Source organism: Xiphophorus couchianus, chromosome 3, assembly GCF_001444195.1.
Source record: "Xiphophorus couchianus chromosome 3, X_couchianus-1.0, whole genome shotgun sequence".
Classification (NCBI taxonomy): domain Eukaryota; kingdom Metazoa; phylum Chordata; class Actinopteri; order Cyprinodontiformes; family Poeciliidae; genus Xiphophorus; species Xiphophorus couchianus.
In genome coordinates this window covers 15,151,669-15,177,030 of record NC_040230.1, presented here as the reverse complement: position 1 = coordinate 15,177,030, position 25,362 = coordinate 15,151,669, and the positions used below count along the sequence as shown (strand labels likewise).

General features: G+C 37.9%; 1 protein-coding gene and 1 long non-coding RNA gene across 3 annotated transcripts in view; one reads left to right on the top strand and one right to left on the bottom strand.

Annotated features, from left to right (window-relative positions):
* efna4 (ephrin A4) overlaps positions 1-9,313 on the bottom strand; it is a 46,233-nt gene extending 36,920 nt beyond the window's left edge. Inside the window, exons 1-2 of one of the 2 annotated variants that reach the window (XM_028012694.1) lie at positions 9,140-9,313; positions 8,753-8,928 (exon numbers count right to left, since the gene is read on the bottom strand). In XM_028012694.1, coding sequence (XP_027868495.1) covers positions 8,753-8,874 — 122 coding nt within the window. In that variant the 5' untranslated portion in view covers positions 8,875-8,928; positions 9,140-9,313. Of the gene's footprint in view, positions 1-8,752 lie in introns of both variants that reach the window. The other variant, XM_028012693.1, reaches the window with a different exon arrangement.
* A 3,700-nt stretch (positions 9,314-13,013) lies between these two features.
* Positions 13,014-24,617, top strand: LOC114142296 (uncharacterized). Its single transcript, XR_003594988.1, has 4 exons — positions 13,014-13,259; positions 19,529-19,598; positions 20,966-21,056; positions 24,425-24,617. It is a non-coding gene; the product is annotated as an uncharacterized LOC114142296 (long non-coding RNA).
* Positions 24,618-25,362: the final 745 nt, after the last annotated feature.

Genomic DNA, 25,362 nt, shown 5'->3' with positions numbered 1-25,362 from the left:
TGTCAATTCTCAAGCTTTTACAAGTCGCTAAAAATCACTGCCCCGCATTGTTTCCTGACAGAGATGAAGCAGCTCAAGAGTGCACACAAAGAGATAATACACTCAAATCCACAAACAAACAGACAACACATGCTTACAAAAGACAGACAAGGTACGCAAATGCATCTCTGAATCTACACAGGTCGTAGCCCAGCAGTTACTGAGACAATGGAGAGAAACAAGGTAAAAGGGAAGAGAGAGACACTGATACAGCTACATGACAGATGAGGAGAGGAGGGGCGGAGCGGAGGAGGGAAGAGAAATTGCTTTGTTAGCAGGACAGGGAATAAAGTGTAATTACCTCACTGTGGGTTTGTTGATTATAGTTCTGCCAGGTTCTCCATGTTAATCATTTACCAGGGGAAGACAGAGATTAGTAGAGACAGACACAGAGAAGGGAGATAGCAGACAGTATGAAAAATACTTTCACTTAAGCCCACCCGTGCAACGGAGAAGCGATGGGTGCTCAATGACTGCTACATGATTAAGCAAAAATATAAAAATAAAAGAATCTCCTCCTGCCGAGACATGATTACAAACACTGTCTGCTTTCACTTCAGCGTGTGGCATGTTTGTCTGCTGCTCGTGACACTGACCAGATCGGGATGTGGGTGCGCATGTGTGTGATGAAGGTGTGGCATGCAAGACGTGATTTACTTTGGTATTTAAAGCAGATCATTCATGAGCGCACACAGAAAGAAACAACGCCTAAACACAGCCAAGATTACACGGGAGACTTACGAGGGCCTCTTTCAATACAGATACAGAAAAACCAATACAACTATTCACCTCCTCACGCACTGTTTAAATATGCTCCACTGGCTCATAGCTCCAGCTTGGAGTTTGTCTAAGGGATGAAGGATAGAGTCAGAAAGAAAGAGGGGGCTCACAGAGAGCATCTGTTTTATGTTATTATTTTTTTTGTTTGTTTTTACACTTTAAGCACTATGTCCAAACTTGAAAAGTGGGTTCAAGTGGGGAAACTGCTGGTAAAAGCATGTTAAATTTTTCTTGCTACGCCAGTACATGCTAAATAATCTGTTTCATCCCATTTCCCCAAGTACGTGTTTCTTCATCCAGTGTTTGGCAGATTAAGCCCAGGGAATGCCGGTTTCCCAACACGTTTAGTAATGTAATGGGTGAGCAGACAATGTTCAAGCTGAGATTTTTCTGGCGAATACTTTAAATGAAGTCTCTCCTAAATGTGAGTAATTTCTAAATCAAAAAGAACCATTACTGCTGAGCATCACTATAAATGCAAGTTTTCATTCACTGGAAACCTCCCATTTAGAAACTGTCCACAAGTTCTCAATTGGGTTCAGGTTAGGTGGGGAAGGGCGCCATGTCAGAAGTTTTTCATCCCTTACTGGCTAGCCTCTGGAAGGAGTAGTTGGATGCATCTGATGGAGCATTGTCCTACAAAAAAATCTTTGCCATTTTGAAAGATCTAAAAACTGAAAGAAGCTTCAAGAGTTGATTTTAAGATAATCTTTCACCTGAAAATGTCCAACCAGCTTATCTTAAGTAATACCAACCTATAACAGTATCCCAGCTCCATCTTCCTGACGTCAAACTTGAAGTGGAGCTCTGTGCCCATCACTCATTTAGTCAAGGACAAATCTATCTGGTTCGTCAAGAGTCACTCTCATTTCATCATACAGCTTTTGAAAAATAGGTCTTCAGATATTTCTTTGCTCAGTCTAGATACTTCAGCTTGATTTGTCTTGTTGAGTGGTGGTTGGGTTTCAGCCTTCCTCACCTTGGGCACATCTCTGAGATCTGAACATCTTGTACTTCTAGGTGCTGCAGGTAGTTCACACTGATGAAATATGACAGAACTGGAAGATAATTCCTGGTAGTTTCATGATTGATTCTCTTCAAATCGGCATCTTCAGTTCGTAATACATTTTTTGGGACCCTGTTAACTATTTGTAACAAAATGTGCAATGGTTCTGTGATCACGCCCCTACATCTTTGCAATTTAAACAGAGCTGCATCCCCAAACGACTCTCTTTTTTTGGTGCATTTCACTTAAAGAATAGAAGCTACCTAATAATTATGTAGACCTTGACATAAGGCATTGACCTCCTTAGGCCAAATCCTAAACAGATGTACATCTCCTGCTATGATTAAATCCATTTAGCATTCAAGTTTATCTGCTGGGAGTTAGTAAAAAGATCATATGGACAAAATACTCACTTGCCTATTAATTGTGCACTCTGATGTTGAGTCAGCCAGTAAAAGAAAATATACTGATGTTTTGGAAGTTTAATATTAAAACCATGACTCTTTGTGACTTCAGTTATGAGGATCTTGGGGATAGTAATAAAGTCACATTTCAAGAAAAGCAGCAAACATTCAAAGAAGAAATGCAAAGAATAAATCAAAAAATGAAGTGAAAAAAAATTGTTTAAGCGGCTGCTGGAACAAGCTCACCTCTTTTGAGGAATCTTGGAATGAAAAGAACAGGAAAAAGGATAAGCCAAAGAATGAGGAATTGAAGTAGCTTATTTTTGGTTCAGATGAGGGTAGCATTTGTTCTCATTACAGATGTATGGGACGCTCATATACAACATCTCCAAAATCATATCTCGCTAGTGTAATTCAATAGGTGAAGTTTTGGTCCTTTGAGAAAACATCCCGACAGATTCCTGAGTGGATTTTATTAGGATGAATGTAGGTCCAAAGATAAAATAAAAAAAGACACGGCTGCATCAGCAAAATGGCTGGTCAAAGTGTTTGACTCAACAGGTTTTAAAGGACACCGAGGTGCTACAAGAAAAGTATGAATACTATTATAAAAGTGTTAGAGTTTCTTGCTCAGGAGAGAGGTAACAAATATTGCTCGCACTCACAAATACTCTGAGAAGTGTGGTTATATAATTTTACCGACCTTTAACTGCTCCAGGAAGTATATAATAATTTCCCATCTAATAAGAGACTATTGCTCTAAAGGAGGCACAGCTGTAAAACCAAGCGCGATCGTAAACTCTCTTCTTAAAAAGAAAAAAGAAATCATAAAAGAGGGGGAATACTTGAGCACCACAAAGATAGAGGCCATGGTATCTGATCCCACAGCATTGGCCGCTGACCCCCATCACTTCCATTTCAGAGCTCCAGTTTTCAATCAGGAGGGTGCTAAATGTGCGCCCGTTAAAAGTGTTTTACTGAGCCTTTGTTACAGGCATATTAGCAAGCAAAGGGCAGAGCGTCGAGGCTCCTCTGTCTCCACTCCACTGCCCCCGCTTCATTAAAACCATAAATCTAGATGTCGAAGGAATGGTGGCAGCGAGAGACCGTCTCCTGTCAACCACACTAAAGAGAGCATGTCCTCCAACAATCTACGGTAACCTAACATGATATTATTTGGAAGCCTTTGTGTGTTCGGTCAGTGTTGTTTTTTTTTGTGCAAAGATGTTTTAAAGATTAGTCGGTGTGAACAAGTTACGCATTTCTCAAACTAAAGTCTGTTCTGTAAAGCACTGTCTAATAGCTACAGTATACCAATCTAAGCTGCCATTATGTACCACAGATCAATGTTTTACCCTTGACATATTGTAGCTTTGTATTAAAGAATTATCAGGTAATAAAGACTGATTATGTCACCGTTGAAAAAGCCCACCTCCATCATTGTTAAACTATTGATCTGGCAGCATTTTGGGTAATCATTTGAAAGAAAAACAAAAAACATTGCCAGGAGACTGATAAGATACAAAAAAATTGTAAGCACTGTGGGAAAACAATGAATGGCTGTTAGCTGCTGCAGTTAGCTTGTTGTTGACAAAAAACAGAAGGGTCTGTTCCTTAAGATGTAAACAGATGTGGCACAACATCTTGCAATATTAAAATGCCACACTATTTCTGACAACAAAAAAACATCATCTAGTTTTTGTATGCTCAGGTAATAAACATGAAGATGTCTATGTTTTTAGGAACATAGAAATTTCATGTCTTACCGTTATTAGCCGCTAATAACGCCTCAGTTGGCTTCTGCTTGTTCTCATTGCAAAGCTAGTAAGCAATTTTACAGTTTTTTTATAATAATCTCTCATTTAAAAAAAAACATCTGCCATCAATGTTGAAATTGTACTGTGTCACAAAGTTATATCTAGTTTTGAAATCAATAATATTGCTAAATCAAATCAAACTATAATTATGAGCCAATAATGTGAGAGAGGAAAGGCTTAAGTCCAGATACACTGTTTCTATTTTTTAAGACTCAGTTATGCTTGAGTTGCCCTGTTTCATTGCCAGATTCATCTAACAGTTAAAGAAGCAATAAATAGGTAAATGTGACAGTCTAGATAAAGTTCTTACAAAGAAATCTTTTGCACTCTTAAGAATACTTTAAGTGGCTAACTGCTAATGCTGCTAATGTTAGCATTTGAATTGTGACTTAATTTTGGCACTAAAATATAGGATTGTGCTTTGTGGTGATAATAGCTCTCAAGAGATGAAGATGACACATTTTTACATTAAACAGAAGTCTTTCTAGCATTTCAAGCCCAGATTTCTGACATGTGCATACGAGGATAATGGCTACATGGTTAACACCCTGCATTGGTGTTTGAAAAAATATTTTTGATGCAACTATGAGTTTTTTTAGATGCCCTTTTATGTCGATGAGTCAAGGAGTAATTAGTCAAGTGCTAATTACTCCATGAAGGGCAGGCTGACAAACACGTTCACGTGTTTTAACGAAGCACTTCCTGCTTTACTATTTTTTTGAGGTTACATTTTAGGTACTCATGAGAAACATTGGCATGAGCTATACTGAAGGTGTAAAAAAGCCTGACAGAACAGTGAGAATACCTCAACTGGCTAACTGTTCACTACACACAATGCTACAGTTAGCATGCGCTTCATAACTTATTGTCAGTACTAAAATAAGCAGCGATTTTCATGGGTGGGATGAGATCTTGGAAGAAAAAAATTAAAATGCTACAATGTTTTTTAGTATTTCCTGCTACACTAAAGTCTGCGCTTTGATTGCTGTGATATTGCATGCACTGATACTGCAATAATTGTGATTCAATATTTTGATGAGTTCTACTTTCCACTTGGACACCAAGCAGGTGGGATAGAATTTATGCATTTATTTCAAGAAATGTTTGACAGAAAGATGAATGCAAATCCAAAACTATTCTGTCCTAAATCAATATTTGGCTTGCTGTTTCCTCCACCATCTCCTGAGGGAAGTAAGACTGCAAAGCAACTACTGTACATGCTCTGCCATAGACACCGTGGAGCCTTGTGGTGATCAGATAATTAATTAGCTGAACTGAATAATAAGGGATCAATCTGTTTAAACATATTAGTTGAACAATGCTAAAAAAAAGTGTAATGAATGGCACACAAAAATAGATAATATTATTATTACTACAAATATCACAATACAAATCATTTAAACAACATTCTACTACTTTAGCTAAAGTCCAAAAAGTGAATATGTCGGAGCTTTGAATCCTACAGAGGCACAAAAGGCATGGCACCCGTGTTCCTGTGCTCCTCTCCCCTCTGCCTCACTGCATTTACAGGCCTCAAGACAACCTGGCTGGCTGGTAGGCAGCTAATAGAAAATATGGGATGGGAAAATGACTGAAGCTCAACTAATCACACTGCCAATAACCATCACAGGACAGGAGGGAGTCACGAGACATAAAGGAGGGGGAGCACAGACAAAAAAAATTAAATGGAGAGCAGGATGTAACAAGGGAACTAATGAAGAAGATGGGGAGGGAGAAGAGGAGAGGAGAGTGAGTCTAGGGGGTTCTGGACATCACTGCTCCACTGATAGCTTTGTGATTGGGTGGTGTTGCTGATGAGAGTGATTCTCTGCCACAGTGGGTCACCCTCCACCTGATGGCATTGTGATTGTGTGCTGTGCAGCAGAGTGTGCGTGGCACCTTCGCCGACTGTGACCATTCATCCCCAAATCTCTGGGGGACATGAAGGGGTTTCCTAATCCTTGCAGAGTTCCTCCTAAAACACGTTTCTGTTTGATCCCAATTTGCGGTTCTGGGTTTTACTTGCCTGGATAGAAACGCTGGCTGGCTCTAATACACAAGATAAGAACTGCAGCAACGACAACAAGCCTCAGGAAAGACATTATTGGCCTCGAGAATCAAGTTTAGATCCTCTGTATGTACATGGGCAAAAAAAAAGATGTACATGAAAATTAGACATGTAATAAAAATCTTAGTGTTTGGCAGAATTTGTACAAATAAAAAAATATGGCAGTATTTTTAGTCTATAAATAAATCAACCAACAAAATGCACATTGACTGAAATTTAGGTAAATAAAAATAAGGTGAGTTACAAATATATGCATTGAGCCACAAAAAGGGATAATTTTTTTTAATGCCTGAATTTTCTGTTTTACTAAAAGTACTTCCCTTATAATGCCTACTTTATTCATATAGGACTTTATAACAAGTTGCGCTAAAATACTGCACAGCAAGAACTATCAAGATTTTGAAGAACATGTAATGAATATTTTATGCAACATGAATTTGTATTTAACCTCTTTTCCCCAGGATAAATTAATATCAAAAAGCAATTTTGTGAGGAAAGAGTACTTATATCTATAAATAAAAATTGGCACTCCTAATTTAAAAAGAAAGACAGAAATCTGTTAGCCAGAAAAATGCCGTTCAGTGCAGCCCTAACATTAATATTATAGTCATAGTCTTGTACAGTAAAACATTTGAGAAATTCTGATTTATTGCAGCCACAGAAAACATTGTCATTTATATTCCTTTCTTGTGCATTTAATGAACATTTGACTACAAATATGAAAAGGAAATATGCATACATAGCTCTGCTGCTCTCTGCAAGTATCTCTCAAATTACAGGGGCAAATTGTTCTGCAATCTTTACTCCCTGAAACTAACCAGTTTCACCAATCTAAAAAGAGACTGTCATACCTTTCCTGGTTTAAAGTCCTTTTCATCAGAGGTCAGAAAAAATTTAGGAGTAGCACGTTTTTTATTGAGCTGCTAAGAACAACATAGCGTAGCCCCAACTCTTACATGGTGCTCCACATTGCCAGTCAGCTGACTAAAGATAGATAGATAGCATTTATTGTCATTGAACAGAATTCAACGAAATTTCCATTGCAGCTCCCGTGCAAAAGGTCAAATATATACAGTATAAATAAGCAAACACACAATAATAATAATAACAATATATACAACTAAATTAACTAAAGGCACTCAACCACACCAAAGAAGTAGCAGCAGGTCCAATTATGGCAAAGTACAGATAATGTGACAGTGCAAAGTGCAGAACAATATGGCTGTGTGGGGGTGGGGGATAAAAGACATTCCCTTTATTCTACAAGTAATTTATATTCATCAGTTTGGAAATATGGAGACTAGACTGATCTCTGCAGTCTGGACTGACTCCAGCTACTGCTCACACCTTGTGAATCTCCCCCAAACTCTTTTATGAGCTTTGCTCCATAATACTCTCAAGGCTGCTTGACGCGCCTTTTCACACCACCGTTTTTCCTTTCACTAAACTTTTGGATACTATGCTTCTATGCATTTCTCTGAAAAGCAATATTCTTTAACATTGGCCATATTTAGCTTAGTCTTCTTGTGGAAAATCAACAACTGCCTGTTTGACAACTGTAAACCAGTTTATCTTACAATTATGTTAGCCTTAAAAGTTTATTTACGTGTTGACTGTTTTTTGTTTTAATTGTAGCCATAATCCATATGCTTCCTGTAGCTCAAATCTTAGACACACATAAGAAGCCAAACCTATTGCTTGGGCACCTTTTGTGCTCCATATACTTGTATATGGCCCTCTGAACAGACATCTTTTTTTGCTGGACATTTTCTCTCTTGTAGAAAGTGTACGAGACCTTCTGCAAAAGCTGTGTTCATCCAAATGAAATAAATGTATGGGATATATTACTTTGTGTACAATTTATCTGTGTAAAACATTACTTTCATTTTCATTGTAAAGAGCCTCCTTGTAGAGTGAGTCTCTGAACAAGCCTGTAAGACAATAGTTGACGTGTTTTTGAGTCTCTGCAAGTTTCACACCTCAAACTCCCAATTAGACCACCCTGGAACACCTCTGACATACCTAATGGCCCCAATCAACTCATTACATGCATATCTTCTCATCACCAAACCAATGCACAAAAGCACATAAGACTATAATGAACACCTAAGCCATGAGAACGTCATAAGTGTCATTAATGACAACAAACATTTCAACAGAAACCTATATTTCAGACTTTGTTTAAACAGAATAATAAGTAACTGCAGAATGGTTATTATGAGGAAGATAAGAGGCTGGCTGGAGAAGGTGTGAGCAGATAACTGGGTCTTAGGTGAACCCAGTTTTCCACTGTATCAACTTTAGTTGTTTTTCTTATTACTTTTACTCCAGCAGCCTTATAGCCTGAAGACTTCGAACAATGATACCTGCTCTACGCCCCTCTTTAATTAAGCACACAAACACGGGATCTGCTGCATAGCTGACATTCTTGAAAACAAACTAAGCTCTGAGTCATGCTCAAGGAGCTCAGATTGTTGTGCAACAGCGTGGCAGGACGAGCTCAGGCCGGCTCTCTTTGTTTTACACACAGGCCCGGAGACTGAATCAGCCTGACAAGTCTCAGCTCTAACCCTTTCTGCTACTACTCCGTGTCTGTCCTGAGGGGAAGCATCCCTGGCTGTCCAGTAAGGTTTCTCACCTTGTGTTCGTAGAGTTCCAGTAAACCACGTGTCTCTTCGCCACCACAGCGGAGATAATGTTGAGGAGGAAAACTGTTGCTTTAAGGGCGCCCGCAGCTCCCGGTGCGCGCAGGCAGACCATCCTGGGGAGGCTGTTCTGCAGCCTGTTGAGAGGGTGGAAGTCAGGCTGGGAGACCTGACAGAAGAGGCGCGGTGATCAGCTGTTCTTGTTGCACATTAAAGTTTCACCAACTCATGCACACGGTGCCGCACTTTCGCTAGACCGGTTCCTGCTCCGAAATGCATGATGTACCACGAAGAACTCATTCAAATCGCGCAGGAAAAAAAATAAATATCTCTATGTATATATATATATATATATAAGTGTATCAAAACAAAAATCACACCAGAGGTTGAAGAAGGTGCGCCGCCCCCAAAACAGTGCTCCTGAGAATTTACTCAAATCCAGAATTCTTGTTTAAAGCAGAAGTCTCTCTAAACGATGATTGTCACCTGAGTTCAAAAAGGCTTTCTAATCAATTAAATCAGATAGCCTGCTAACTGGTTTGGCAGCAACAGGCTGCACAGAGTAGAGAGGGCGGATGCACCGAGCTCAGGGCGGTGCCGGGCAAACTTCGAGCCAATCGGTCCATAAGGGTGTGGTTATATGTGACACCAGAGTGCAACAGTTAAATCCTTGAGAGGTGCGCCCACTGGTGTGGGGTTCCGCCTGCGACAGTTTCGCTATGCAGGAAAACCCAGAAAGACTATCTGATTTTTCTTTTTTTTTTTTAACCTGAAGTCACCAGAGACGGAGCGTGAGAAACCGGGTCCTGGGCAGAAGCAGGAGAAATTGTCCCCTAAGAAACCTCAGGGGCTTAACATACCTTAGTCTGTCTGCCTTTCAGGTAGACTGTATTTTACTGCATTTTATGGCACTTATTTTTGACATTTCATACATAGAAAGCAATATATTTTACTTTTACTTAATTTTTTTCCCAGTATTTTTTTTTATACTTAAATGTACACAATTTTACTCAACATTAGTTTCTTTAATGTGCGCTGTATAGGTACGTTGAATATCAGCTTTGTGGTCTGCTTGTCTAACATTTGTGATGCATACTTCTTGCATTATATTATGTGTGTATATGTTTTATTTTGGCATTTTTCCTTGTATGATTTAGATTTTTTTTTCTTTTTCATTTCTTTTTACACATTTAATGTGGGAGAGGTTTGTGCAGAAGCTGCGTGGTTTCTACAGAAGAGCTGTACAAATGAAAGCAGAATTTTACCTCTATTTTACTAACCTTGAAATCTGAAAAAAATCAGAGCGAGCGTCGTAATTGCTTCCATTCTTCTCTGTCAGAAATTTACATACAATGGCTGTATCCATGGTTTAAAAAAGTACTCAGGTTAATTCACGACATTTAGGTTAAGTGGAGGACACTTCTTCCTTCACGATGTGAAGTAAAAAAAACAAAAATAATCAGCAAAGATATCAAGAAGAGAACGGAACATGTCTGGTTCATCATTGGGTGCAATTTCCAGATACCAGAAGATACCCAGTTCATCTATACCATTATATGTAAAAACAGTATGAGAATGCCCAGCCATCATGACATTCAAGAAGAAGATGGTTGTGTATTGCAGGTGATGTATTTCGAAGCATTATATGTGAATTGACCTCCGAACAGAACCAAAGAGCTTGTGAAAATGCTGGCTGAAGCTTTTAGACCGTGCCATTATCCACAATAAAACATGTCCTTTTGGGCACAGCTGAAAGGTGTGCCACAATCATGGCTCAGTTACACTTGTTCTGTGGGAATGGGAGCGAATTCAAGCAAACTATTGTGAGGAGCTTTTAGAAAGATACCCAAAATGGTTAATCAACGTCATGCAGTTTAAAAGATAAATCTGCTGATCCATTAAACGTTTACATACAACTTTGTCTGAATATATTTCAGACAATGACAAAAATGTGTTATTTGTTTTCTTAAGTTGTCCATTTAAATATCTTTTGTCTACGCTACAAAGTGAATTGTATACACTTCAACTAATGACATTTATGGCATACGCACTTCCAGAAGTACCAAATATGACAGACCTGAAAGGTTTGTTGAAAAATACAGTTTGGACCTCAGAACCTGTAGACTGTCCATGAGCAGCTCCTTTGAGTTAAAGAAGGTATACGTGGGGTATTGAGTGATACAGTAGAAAGAGCAGGAGTGACATTGAAGCAGATGATTCGGCTTGTGTGTGTTCTGTTTTTTTTAATAATTCTGTTAGCCACCCCAAGGGAGGATGTAGCCACTGTAATCACTATACCTCCATGGGTGAAAGCCACTGGTGGTCTTCTGTAATTATCTGATTTCATAACATATGTGCATCTGTGAGATCACTAACCCCGCCATTTCTCTGCCACTATCACCCATCAAAGACTTTGAGTTATTAGCAGCTGCGGCTGCGTATTAGGCGTCTTCCTCGCCACAGGACCTCCTCCTTATCTCGGTTTCTCTGTCTTTCATTACGTGAGTGTGTGGCTCGCCGTGTTTGTGCGCACAGGACAAGGACTCATTAGCTTACTTCCTGGAGGTCCTGATCATTAATTTCCCATGATGCCTCAGTGCTCCCGTGTGGCTAATTTGTCCCTGGTGAGTTGATGCTCCCTCTGCAAACATGAAATGGACTGTGGTGGACTTTCTCCCTCTGCGGGGTTCTCTTTTTCAATCATTTTGATAGATCTATAAGACTAGACCTTTCCTTACAAAGTTGTATGACAAAAAAAACAATCTTTTTTGTTTAACTCATTTTTATTCTCCCTCTCAGAAAAAAACCCCTTTTAAACCTCAATTTGGGACTGTCTTGAGAGAATAGCAGTTAAACTATTCAGTAACCCTGCAGCTAACTCCTTATAAATTGACCCGATTTTCCTCTCGACTCAGATTAAATTGCAGAGAAAAGGCTTTCATTTACCTCAAGGGAATGGCAATTGATATGTAGTCATGATGCACAAAAGTGGGAGCAAAGCTGATAAATTTTGCACATTGAAATGTTGTTTTAGCTGAACAAAGAAAGGAGAATGTCTTAGCAGTAATTTGAAATCATTAATTTCTCTCTCTGAAATCGTTGTTGCCTCTCCTTTCTCTTTAATATGTGCTCCATCTTCTGTATGTCTATTCATCATTATCAGCAGTCTGTCCAAAACATCTTTTCTCAGTCTTGATCCATCATCCGTCCCAATCTTTACTTTCATTGATCTTCTCACTGCTGGTCAGATGTGTTTTTTCCACCCTGTGCTCCCTTGAAAGAGTTTATTTCAGCAACGCTCGCTAGCATTCCACAGTTCTGGTCAGATATTTATACACACCCATCATCATACGCATGAATCTGGTATTCATTTTGATCAGGCTATGATGTGTTTCAACATTTTTCAACAGTGAAGTTATTATAAAATGTACAATTTCAACGAGTTTTGAAAACAAGAATTTGGTTTGCAAATTTGAATTCATTGTGAATTATCAATAGATCACCAAGTACAAGGCCTACCATTATGTTAGCAAGATTTTTTTTCCCCTTTCTTTCACAACACTTTAATGAGGCCAGACACTGATGCTGGAAAGAAGGCCTGGTCTTTGCTATATTTCTGTGTGGTTGAGATGGGAAAACTGATCAGACTCTAACTTGTCTCTCATGTGCAGTTTTATTGGAATTTAAAGGGACATTCTCCAAAAAATCTTGGTATACACATTAACAGTTCGTTTTACTGGAGGTACAGAGCTGAGTTCAGCTCTTGCAAAACTGCAAACAGCACCAGAATAAATGGTTATGGAGAATTGGAAGATTACTATCAATATATTACCACTATTCTTCTCTGAATAGTGGTAAGATTAATAGTGCAAACCCATATTAATAGTGGTAATATGGGTTTGCATCCACCCTTGTTTATCACAGCTCCATTTGTTTGTAAATGTTTAAACATTCAAATCAAATATAGTCCAATTCAATTTAAATTGCAATGCTATACAGTTACGTTCAATCCATCATATAATGTCAACTGTTGCATTCATCTCCTTTGCAGCAATCTCTTTTCCTGAGCGAACATGTGGTGACAATAAGGAGGAACTGCTACATGTGTAAGGATTTTAGTTTTTCTGTGTGTTTACTTTAGGTTCACTTCCTTGTCCTGTCTTCTCCTTGATTGTTCCCAGGTGTGTCTCGTTCCCTGATTACCCTCTGTGTATTTAATGTCACCTGTGTTTCTGTTTCTGTGTCTTTGTCGGGTCCTTGTCAAAACTGTCTGGTCTTACGTCTAGTCGGATGGTCTTGTTTGTTTTGTCCATTGTGTTTTCCAGTTGAGGAGCTTTAGCCTTCTGCTCTCTCTCTCTATGCTGCCTGGATTATTGGACTTTATATTTCTGGAATTCATCATTAAAATCTTCATTTCTTCATTTCAACCTGGGTCCTCAGCGTCTGCCTTACCACCTCATCCAACCGCACTTCATGACAACATGTGGTGGTGACTACCAGGTCTGTTCCAAGAGACCAACTGATTTGTATGAATGATGCCAATTACATCAGCAAAAGTGCTCAAATATCCTGTCAGATATTTTTCCCGTCAAATAGGAGAGACAAACTCAATGACAATCAGCTTGGAGTTAAAAGTTAAGGAGGAGCTTCAGAAAAGTAAAAATGTTCTTTTGACTTTAAAAAAAAATCAGGGAGCACATGTTTCCCATATAAAATATACTGTATGCATTACAATTGGGTTCAAGCATGAAGTTATATAGTACAAAGTATATAAATGTTATATTTACAGATAAACTGTTAGATGAAAAACAACAGTTTTAAGTCATGAGGCACTTTTCAGCCATGTTGCTTTTTAAAATCAGCGTTGGTAAGAAACTGTGAAGTATTGTAGTCAAATGGTCAAAATAGATGAACAAAAAAAAAGCATCAGCCACCAGTTCCAGGTTCTTCTTCTGGTGAATTTTGTTGTTTTGGGTTTTTTACACTTTGACACCCATCTCAACCGTTTCAAACATTACTGGTCTTACACCAAATTGGCAGCATGTCAGTAAATGGTAAACACAAATTAAACCACTTTGTCACAGAAACTTTTGATTTTTCAAGCCAGACTTTCAAATTAGAGGGGGGATTCCTGTGGATTTTTACAGAAGGAAACTACAAAGATTCAACTTTGGATTTTAAATACAATGCCGATTCCTTGGTGCAGCTCTTAACACGGTGCACATTAAGAGACTCCCAAAAAACCTCTAGGCTGCAACCAAGTACATCTTCTCTTGATTTCTCACACTTTCTATTTCCAACTTATCAAGCATGAACATGTGCCTACCCCCACTGGTTAACAACAGAGATTATATGCATATGTATGTGTATTTAGAGCAGAAAACAAATTTTTTTTAATCACTAGAGGCAACTTGCGATGTATATCTAGACTCTTTCTAATGTCAAGTGTTCAGTTCAGCAGTTTATCACTTAACCCGTGAAATGCATGGTTAGATGTGAGCACAGCTAATATAACAACACTGTAAAAGACTCCATGATAAATGCTATTTTTGATTTTGCTCTATCTGAAGCTTTGTCCTTGTTAGGAATCTTTGTTGTGTCCTGAATTGAATAATCTGCATTATACTATAGCTTTTGTTTGCACTCTTGTGTAAAGAGAAATCTATTTCTCAACGTCAAACTGCTGTTTTAAAGAACATTTCATATTTGAATGAGTTCTTTCTAAAATATGCTGGACTCACAAAGTGAAGATCCATCTGAAAGGCATTACCCTGACATTGTTTTAGGGTTGCAGAAAAGACATCTGTTGCCAGCATATTACTCTCATTTTCTGTTCAGTCAGACTTGTTCTACTTACTGTCACTCTTCCTCCCATTGCTGCATCTCTAATCAGAAGCTCAGTAGTGCCCTATTCTTATTGAAACCTTGATAGACATTAAGGGATGCATAGGAGTTGGCTTCGTTCTCCATTTCTGCATCATTAGATTCAATAGATTCAATCTAGAATAAACATATGTCTGCATATTTCATCAAACGTCAAGATGGCACTGGCTGCCTGCAGATGCAGCTCCCGTCGTGTGTGTTTGTCTGTGTATATTTGCTGTAACCGATTAAGGATCCGTGCTTGAAGAACCCATGGATCATTAGTTGGGCTTTCCACAATGGCTGGATGTGGTTCTGTCAATATTCTCCGCGTTCTTCTGCTACTTTTTCTACTCTTGGTTGTGGAGAACCTCGCTGAGCGGAGTAGCGGCATTGTTTGCTCTCGTGAACGGCTGATTGCGCTGTGTAAGCCTCTGCTGCGGCCCGGAGACGGGCCTGTGGTCCCGGAGGAGTTACGGAGGAGACGACGGGGCTGCGGGTCTGGAGTTAAATGGAGGTAGAAGAGGAGACGGCGCAGGCCAGTGGTACCGGCGATTATTGTGGGGAACGTGAGGTCTTTGGGAAATAGAACAGACAAACTCACGGCGCTGGTTAGGACCCAGAAGGAGTACTGGGAGTGCAGTATCTTCTGCTTCACGGAAACCTGGCTGCACTCGCTTATTCCGGAATACAGCGTGGAGGTTCCTGGATTTTCCTTGGTGCGCGGGGACAGGGACTATTCCAAGAGTCGGAAGAAGAGGGGCGGCGGGATTGCACTTTATGTGAGTGAGAGGTGGTGTAATCCCAGTCATGTTAACGTGAAGGAACAGATTTGTAGTCCGGACATTGAACTTCTGGCTGTGGGAATGCGGCCGTGTTATTTACCGAGGGAGTTTACGTCCGCCATTTTGATCGCTGTTTACATTCCCCCATCAGCTGATGCAGCGGTGGCCTGTGATGTCATCAGCTCTACCGCAGCCAAACTCCAGACTCAACACCCGGACGTTGTTATTGTGTCTTGTCTTGTCTTGTCTTGTCTCTATGCTGTAACTGCGAAGTAATTTCCCTGCTGGGATGAATAAAGTACTTCTATTCTATTCATCCACATCTTGGTCTTGTGTCAGCCTTGTCTACAGTTTTGATCAGTCTTGCCCCTGGACCAATCAGGAATACAGTAGCATCATCCTACTTTTTGGTGAAACTTTTGGCTGCATTCAACTACAACAAAGTTTCCTACTCTGAAAATTTAGATTTTCTTTGAACATTGTAAAGCAATCTAAACTTGTTTTTCTTTTTGGTCTCAATTGTACAACAGCTGCTATTCTCAGGTCTTTAGTTAAACTTGAAGATTACAGTCAGCGTTTGTCTTTATGAACTTTTAGCTTCACATCTACCTCTTAAATACTTTACAATAGATCATTGTCCCGTCCTTTATTTATTTTTTTCTTTTTGGTTTAGCAATCAGTCTATACTTTTAACTTTTCTTTCTCTGAACACAGATTTAGTCAGACATACATTTATAAAAGAAGTCCTCTTTGTCTTTATCTTTTCTATTTTCTATTTTCTATTTTTCTATTTCTCTCCTGAACTGTATTTTTTTCCCCTTGCCTTTATTCTGCACACCCACTCCACTTACTTGCACTGGGGCCAATTTTATGGGGTCGCCACTTTGCCTGTGTGTGTTTTTTCCCTTCTCACCTTTTTTTTCCTTTTGTTAATTGCACATTGTGTGTTGCTCTTATATTTTTGCTGTGTGTACCTCCGCTCTTTTCCTCCCCTTTTTGCCGCTGCTTCTCAGTTCCATAATTACAGCTCTGGACTCAAGCCGTGATGGTAAATGCTTTTCTATTCCCCTCTCTCCATCACTCACACTCAATCTCTGTCGTTCTCTTTTTCCCACCAAGCAAATTACATCTAGGTTACCATAGAGACGTGTTTATTAAATGGTTTTTACCACACTTTCTTAGTTCCTCTAGGCCCCATCGCCCACTCCCCCCAGCCTCTCTTCTTTGTGTTCATTCCAACCTGCTTTTCTCCGTGTTTACTTTTTTCTTGCACTCTCATGTATTGATGGCCATTTCTTCTTTTTGTTGTCTGGAGAGCATCTTTGGCATCTTCTTTGGTGACTAATAGTTGCTATTTGTAAAGAAAAGATGAGAAGTGAGTGCGCTGGATAGATTTTCAATGCAGCCATTGCGCCCATTGTTACTGCCGGTACAACATGTAAGCAGATAAAGAGGCAAGGTCTCGTATTGTACTGATTCGGGATGTGCTATCCATTACTATTGACTTCATAAGTGGCCCCCACTGAATACAGCACTCTGAGATGTGAGCAATTGTTGCTCTCTTGTCTTCTCATCAGTACTGTTCAATCTGTGTCTTTGTGTTTCTATTTATTCCAACTCTGATTGTGCACCTACAGAGCCGTACTCCAACCCTGTTTTACACAGACAACAAATCCATTTCAAAACTAAGAATCTTACTTTTATGGGCATTTCATGTGGACCAAAGTGAGTTCAGGGTTCCTGTGCTTCCAGGGTTTTGTCCGTAACTTTCTGTCCACAAGATCCATCGATTTAAAATGGACAAAAAGTACTAAGGACTCCGTAAATTTGAGTCAGGAATAAATGCGGTTCTAACATGCAATGTGTGCAGGAACGCTCCATGTAGAAAAATGTGGATTTTTTTAAATCTGTACATTCTGTCTAACTTTAGAGTTAACAGACAGTTCCCCAACCCTTAAGTTTTCAGCAACAATCAGACATCGACAGACACCTCTTTGTCTTCCTGGCGACTTTAGCCTTCTGACTCTTTAAACACATTTCCATGCAGATGTGACAAAAGTCTGAAAGTATTTCAAAAGGGCATTATCTTCAAGCAGGGCAGAGAAACAGTCAAGGAAAAAACTCTTTTTCTCCATCTGAAGCTCGTATTACAAAGGTACAAACATGTGATTTACAAGTTTCCAATGCATGTTAAAAACATTTGGAGGAATTTTGACCCGCTCTTTTCTGCAGGAGAGGTTGAGCAGCCAAGGTGGAAGGTTATGCCATGAATTTAAGTCTGACTAGACCACTTCAAAACCTTAGTGTTTTTATTACTTTGAGCCATTCGTGTAGGGCTTTATTATGTTGTGATACTTGAGGCCAGTCAAGGTTCATTTTATTCTCTTTTATAAACTGTGTGCTGTTTGCTTCCTGTTTTAAATTGATTATTGTCCTCCCCCAACCAGTGAATGTGATAGATGTGATTGTGATAGACAGCATACCGGTATTTTTTCATTATCATACATACAAATATGTTAAATGTAATTTAACAAATGTTAAATCTGATCTGACAATGGTCTGACATTGTCTTATAAAATGTATTTTTAACTTCAGACACTGTTAACTTTAGAACTCTTGTAATTTTGGGTAGGAATATAGGTAACAAAGAAAAAATAAAACAAGTGAAGCAATGTATTACCGCTGTTAAATCTCCATGGTACTGTGGCAAACGTTGTGTGCTGTTTGTACAATATGCCACGACATAACATTTGACATGGTTAAAAGGAATTTGGGTACATGCCATTTAAAAAGAAAACCATGATGAGACACATTAATCGAACAAATGTTTTAAATCATTTACATGTTTTCAAAAATAATGTATTTGTCTACTTAGCTTTTTTTGTGTTTTTTTATGAAAGTGCAGGTACATTTTTAATAATATGTACCCATATCTAATATTTCATGTATGTTTCCATAGCTGACAGCATTTCTGTAAGTCATCACTGAAAATTTTGCCTGCAAATTTGAGTTTTGTATGATATCTTTGCACGTATTTTTACTGCTGAAAATGTCAAAGTCCCTTCTGTCAAAAGGTCGTACTTGCAGAGCATTTTTACACTTTATTACCAACCATTTCCCTTTTCATCCTGTTCTTATTCTCAGTGTCTTCACTTCACATCTGTCACCTGCCTCCTTACCCTCATGTCTTACCCTCCTTTTTGTCCTGGATTCATGAACTGTTAATAGAGTCAACTGGAAGCAAGACACAAAGCCTGTTCTGCACAGCCATCTGTTCTTCTGTTGATGCTATTAGCCCGTTCACTAAATGCACCTCTCCTATTCATCTCCATGCAAGCATCATTTTCACCTTACCCCTCCACGGTCCATCGTGTGCCGTCCTTCCTTGTCCCAAACGATGCAGCATCTCTCCAAGCTCCTGCTCTCCACCCTCTGCAGAGAAATTAACTTTGAGATGAACGACGCGGTGGCAGTTTGTGTGCACTCCGTTTGATACTTTGCCAAATAAGAAGAAAAAAAAAAAAAAAAACTGTGAAGGTTATGTCTTGTTCTGTTTGCTGCTAACACACAGTTTCTGCTCTGGTATCTGAAAACAAATACACTTCCTCTTTGCCAAAAAGATGGTTCATTTATTTCTAGTGAAACAAATAGTTTTACTGACTGTTTTAATGCTAATTTTGAACATAATTTAGGTGCAATAAAATTCACTCCATAATGTATCATGATTTTATTAGTTTTAAAATTGTGAACTAAAATAACTGCAATTGGCTTTAATGCCATTTTTTAAAAATAAAATCTACTTTTATAATCTATGTTACCCCACAGATGCCCACTTATTTCATACTACTTCTTTGTGGTTTGTTGTTCCTCCTTTATTAAGGCAACGAAAGAGATGTTTTCCAGTCTGTGTTCTAATGAGTGTGTTCTTGTGGGCACTGACCTGATGGGGGATTTGGCAGATGTGCTTTTGTGGTAGGAACTAAAAGCAAGATAATTGTTCCCTGGGGAAACATTAAAACAGGGAGAACCACTTAAAGTTAGAGACTAAAGATTAAAAATGCTTTTTAATGCAATATCAGTGATTTATTGCTGATTAAAGTTTTGTTTTTTTGTGCATTATAGATCTGAATCATGGACTGAGATCATCCATCCATCCTCCTCTACAGTATAGCACAATCTTCTGCTGCTGCAGGTGATCTTTTGTGCTTCTTTCTGTGGTTCACATTCAGGTTTATGATTGGTAATACATTATAAGTCAATGACAACCCAATCTTTCCATCCTATCTATTCTCCACCAACAAAAAAAAATAGCCTCTTAAAAATAGTCAAGCACATAACAATCTAAAAGCACAAAAAACATCAGATGAATATAGAATAAGACTACTTTAGTTCTATGTTCATGGGAAGAGTTGATGGAGCAGCTGAATATGCTGGTGTACATGATCGGAGGCCATGTTTTAATTATCCTCTCAATCTTTGTAGCCATGATGATATTATCCTGTTCAAAGTGTACAAGACTATATCTCTACATGTTTTAATCCATATATTTATGTAAGAGACAGTTTATATGCTGTTATGGAAATCACATATACAATTTGTACCAAGCATCATCGCTTACAGGTATTAGTTGGATAAAGTGCAGCAGGCAGAACAGAGATGTTGCACAACAAGTTGGCAAATGAAAAAAATGACTTGCTGTAGTTTTCTTTGTGACAGTGGAAGCTGGGTAAGTCAGACTATAGACATGAAATAATCATTTTGATGCTCATCGTGGAAACATCAGACTAGTAAATATCAATATGGTTAAATATTTGCAGCTGTAGATTACATAGGCTCATTTAGATTAGCCCATAAAACACCACGACCAAGCTAAATGTTTAAGTAAACACCTTCTGGATCAGAAAATGTTGCCATGGGGAAATATTGCAATTAAAAATAAACTGTACATGAGTGGATTTTCATGTTGTTATTATGCCTGTGCTCTTTTAGCTGTTTATAACAAGAAAAGCTGCATAATTTCTCTGATCAGGAATTAATGAAACAGACTAAACTAAATAGAAAAAAAAATGGAAAAGAAAAGCTGTTTTTTTAATCTCTAACTCCTATTATACTGGCTGGTGGCTTGTGATTTGAATTATTAATCGCTAGTTATTGTCTTATTGCTCTAAGACGTGGATTCTGGGGACTGTGGCGGTCTGCTGTGCTGCTTATCCCCTCTCATCAGAACAAGGGTGAAAATGATATCGTCTAATGATTAGCCTCTTATGCTCCCCTCACCTCCACTCCCTTGCTGTCTTTCAGTAAATGAGAGAAAGTGATACGGTTCTCTAATGACCAGTGTGAATAATTACCATCTAAATAAAGGTCCTGTTTGCTGCTAGAAATCTTCGACTTTGTCTCTCGCCAGCTTTAATTCTCCGTTGGACTATTTTCCCATTCTTCAAAGTTCATTTTTCCCATATTCTTTTGTTTTGTCCATTCAATTGATGATCAATTTTTATTCAGTTGTCAGTTTTTTCATCCTCTTTTCTGTACAGTAAGCCTTATTTCCTTCCACAGATTAGAGATTTGCACCCAATCCAGCTGCTTATTTAGCTTTTATATCCTGAATGGAAGCCAACCGAGCGAGAACCTGGAGAACTGGAAAAAGGTATGTGAGAGCCAAGAAGATGCAAAGGAAAAGGAAAGTGGAGAAAAAAAACTTGCTGTCTGTCCCCACGTTTATTTTGTGCTTACTAAAGTTCTTCTTCCTCCATGTTCTCCCCCTCTTTGTTGGGGTGAGGAGGAGCTGAGTTATTAAAACGCCAACCTTTCCAACAAGAGGCAATAAATCAAACTAAATATCCAAGGGAGGGAGCAAAAAGGAGTGAGACAGAGAGAGAATTGAGGGAAATGAAAAATTGGTAATGTACAAGTCCAGAAGGAAGGATTTTGAAGAGCAGAAGGTTTGGGGAAGACGGAGAGGAGAAGCTATGAGTGAAAGCAGACGAGTAAATAAGAGTATTTCAACCAGCTGGCCTTGCCTGCTGGTTGAAATACCAGCAGGCAAGGTAAACCCAACCAGGGTTTACACAGCATCAATATAAATCAGACATCTTGTGAACAAGTCTTTTTAAGACAGTTTGTAGGGAATGTGTTAAGTTCAGGCTAATGCCACAAATTGCTTTTTATATCAATCCTGATACCTTCAGGTGTGAAACTCCAAAACCGAATCCACACAAATGCAACAATTATTATGTGTAAATTACAGTGCAGTGAAACATCTCAAGCACACTGATCTGAAGCATATAAAAAGTTCACCTCTGACAAGTTTGCTAAATTTGGGAATGGCTTAGTCAAAGTCTGGACTTAAATCTGATTGATATGCTGTGGATTGACTTTAAACATTCATGCTTAAAAAAAACCCTCCAATAGAAAAATGCGTGGGCTAAAACTCCTCCAGAACAGAGCTGGCATCAGTTGTTAGCTTTACAGGACAGTTACCTTTTCACAATCAGTCAGGGTGGATTAGATAACCTTTTACCTTAAATAAATGGAATCATAATTTTATTTGGCAGTTTCAAAATCTTCGTTTCTTTTGTATTTACTCAGGTTATTGTAATATTAAGAGATATAGAAATTATTATAAAAATACCCAAGCTGTGGGACATTGAGTGTGCATGGTATGAGATTTGCATGAATAATGTAAAGACCACCCTTATTATGTAATGTCTTCTTATTAAATTAATTACGTGTTATTTACAGAATTATTAGGAGTAATATGTCGTATTATGCATTTAAATAACTTCAATTACTTTTTAAAATATATTATTTTGTAGTTTAACCATGAAACATCCAATAATAGAATTATTTAATGGCTAGTTTATTTATTTCATTGTGGTGATTTTGATGGAGTTATTTACTATAAAAGCAGGATTTTAGTCATTCTTATTTATTTGTTTGCTTGTTTTTATCAAACTGGAAAACTTTTACTGTCCAGTTCATCACAAATGTTATGTAGTTTTCCTTCTTTCTTTATTACAAAGGTTCACCGAATTAGAAAATATTTTTTACATCTCTAGATATCGTGTCTCACAGATTAAAGAATGAGATGTAGAATACATTAAAAAAAATCTCCTGGGTGGGATAAAGACAAAAGATGCAATTTTCAATAAGTGAATGGAAGAAAAGGGAATTTTACAGCAGGCTTTAGCCTGTAGGAACAATAAAGGTTTCCAACCAATTTCTGCTTACACACAAAATCTTCTGCTTCATGTTTTCCTAAACTCCTCTTTCTATTACCTTTATTATCATTATTATCATTTCTATGAAGACAATTACATGACAGAGAGATAAAAAAAAAACACCGGGCCGCACATTAACACTTAAATTAACTGAACGTCTGGGATTTTATATCTGTGCTGCATAATGTATTAAAAATCTTCACTCCAACCTCTCAAGTCTCACTGAGCGACACAGTTCACACTTTCTCCACACACTCGCACGCTACAAATCAATTTCCCCATGAAGTGAAAAACAAATTCACAGCAAATGACAGGACTGAGCATCAAGAGTGCAGTGGTTTATAGACCAATTGGGGTGAAAGTGAGAAATACCCACTGGAGGCTGCCAGGGGATCTCATTTGATTTTCCTTTAATTGGTATGGGTGCAGCAGAAGGAAGTTCTCATTCAGGGTCCCATTCATGCAAGAACTGCCATTTCGTCTGACTTAAAGCAAGAGACATTAACTTGCAGTCTCTAAGCATATAAACCAGTGTTTTCCCAACCTTTTTGCGTGGGTCAACATTGTCCTTTAGTGACTCAAATGTTACTAAAGTTACATTTCTTTTATTCAAAGCCCCAAAACAATTTTGTACTTGCATAACAAAAATTAAACAAGAAATATTTGAATAAAATGAACAACGTTGTTAGATACTTTGTTGACAAGAGATTTGTAAATTATTGCTGATCCAAAACGTTAAAAGAGTCTCACATGATTTATATCAACATTGTCCTTTAGTGACCCAAAAAAGGTTTTCTTAAAAAAAACAGACAAGTTTATTAAATGAGTAAATGGGTGTGCAAAAGTCTGCTATTGAGTTAAAGTAGATAGTTGTTTCAATAGTTTACAAAAATAATACACAATAGCTTATTTTTGTTTTAAATTTGTGGAAGGTATTGAGATGTTTGCATCTTGAAGTAGCATCACAGTAGATATTTAAAAATTGTACATTAATTGTGGATGAGCTTCCTCATTGAAATGAAAACACACAGAATTATTACGAGGGCCCCAAATGGCTCATTAAACCACGGACATCCAACTAGGAAGTGACACATTTCTTCCTGTTTTTAATAAGATACCAACCATTGAGTGTCATAGAAAATATACTGCATAATGCACATCTTTTCACAGATTAAAATATTATAATTTTACACCATCAGCAAATAATGCAGGATTTAGCATCCAGTTGAAATGAGTCTCATTTTTTTTGTTTTTAATTTTTTTAAACTTGTTTTAATTTCCAATATGACTTACATCATATATCTTTTAAATCGTGCTTTTATATTTTTAATTAACTCATGTAATGAATGAATTAGCCTGTATCACATTTTGTTATATTAATTTATAACTCTAAAAAAATAATGTACAATATATTCATAGATGTGTGTTTCTTTTTTATTTAATGCATCAGCTGAACTCATAAGTCAACAGATAGTTGCTTTAATATTTGAAGATTTTAGTTTCTTAAATGCAAATCAAAGCTTTTCTCTGTGCAGAATTAGCTTTAGGCCAATTCTATAAAAGTTTGAAGTCTATTTTAAAGTAGCTTTTGTCATTCCAATCTGAATCACCACTGAAAACATTCTTGGACAATGCTCCATAATGACCAACTAAATTAGAATTCGATTTTGAGAAGCTCAGTGATGGCAACAGAGGAGGGAGTATGAGCACAATATTGGGAGGTTAAATTGTTAAATGGTTCAAGTCCTCCTAAGTGCCTGATGTTTTCTTTGTTTTTTTTTAATAAACCTCTCAGGGTTTTTTCCTTCACCATCCTGATTTTGAAAGGCCTACAGTGAGGAGAGACATCAGTAATTACTCTGCCAAAAACACACTGAGACATACAGTACACTAATTATTCACGTCCATGTGTTGTTCAGATTTTGTTACTGTGTTCGGGGTAATAATGATACTCAAAGAGAAATGTCTCAATAAAAAACATGCTTGTTCTGCCTCTTGCATCTCTTATCTACTGAACCAAAATATTCATTTAATGAAGTGACAAATATGTTTTTTGGATCTCAGAATGCTATTCCATCTTTTTAACAAGCTTTCCCTGCATAGGATAAGATGCAATTATTTGCATCTTGATCCTATTTCTATGTTGAAAGTCTGATTGTGTTTTTTTTTAATGTCAAGTTTAATAAATGAGTGTGGAAAGGTCACACCCATTTAATAATTGTGAAGAGAAATGGGAAAAAGCACAAATGGTTTTCATTATTTTCTACAAATAAAAGCCTCAAAGTTGTGGTTTTATATTTGTTTGTATTTAGTCCACCTGTGTCATTACTTTGTAGAACTATCATTTGCTGAAGCAAGTTATTTTGTGGAATGTCAGCTTTGTAGATAGAAAGTTACACTTTTACACACTCCTCTATGCAGAGGACTGACACTTCGCCATATGAGATGAGGAACATCTGTGAGCATCAGTTTTAAAGGCTCTCTCCTTGTTGCTGTCATTCCTGTGTTTTATTATGGAAATGATGTGTCCAGAAATTTTTTCCCCTCACATTTCTTGCATGTAAACTAAAATGTTTGTTCACATTTTATGTCTTGTCGCAAACCGACACGTCAACTTCTTCTGGCTTTCTTTTAACAATGCCTGTCTTGTCAGTCTTCCATATGTGTCTTTTTATGGAGTGCATGACTACTATTACCTTACTGTTAATCGTTCTTGACATCTCCCCCAAAGTT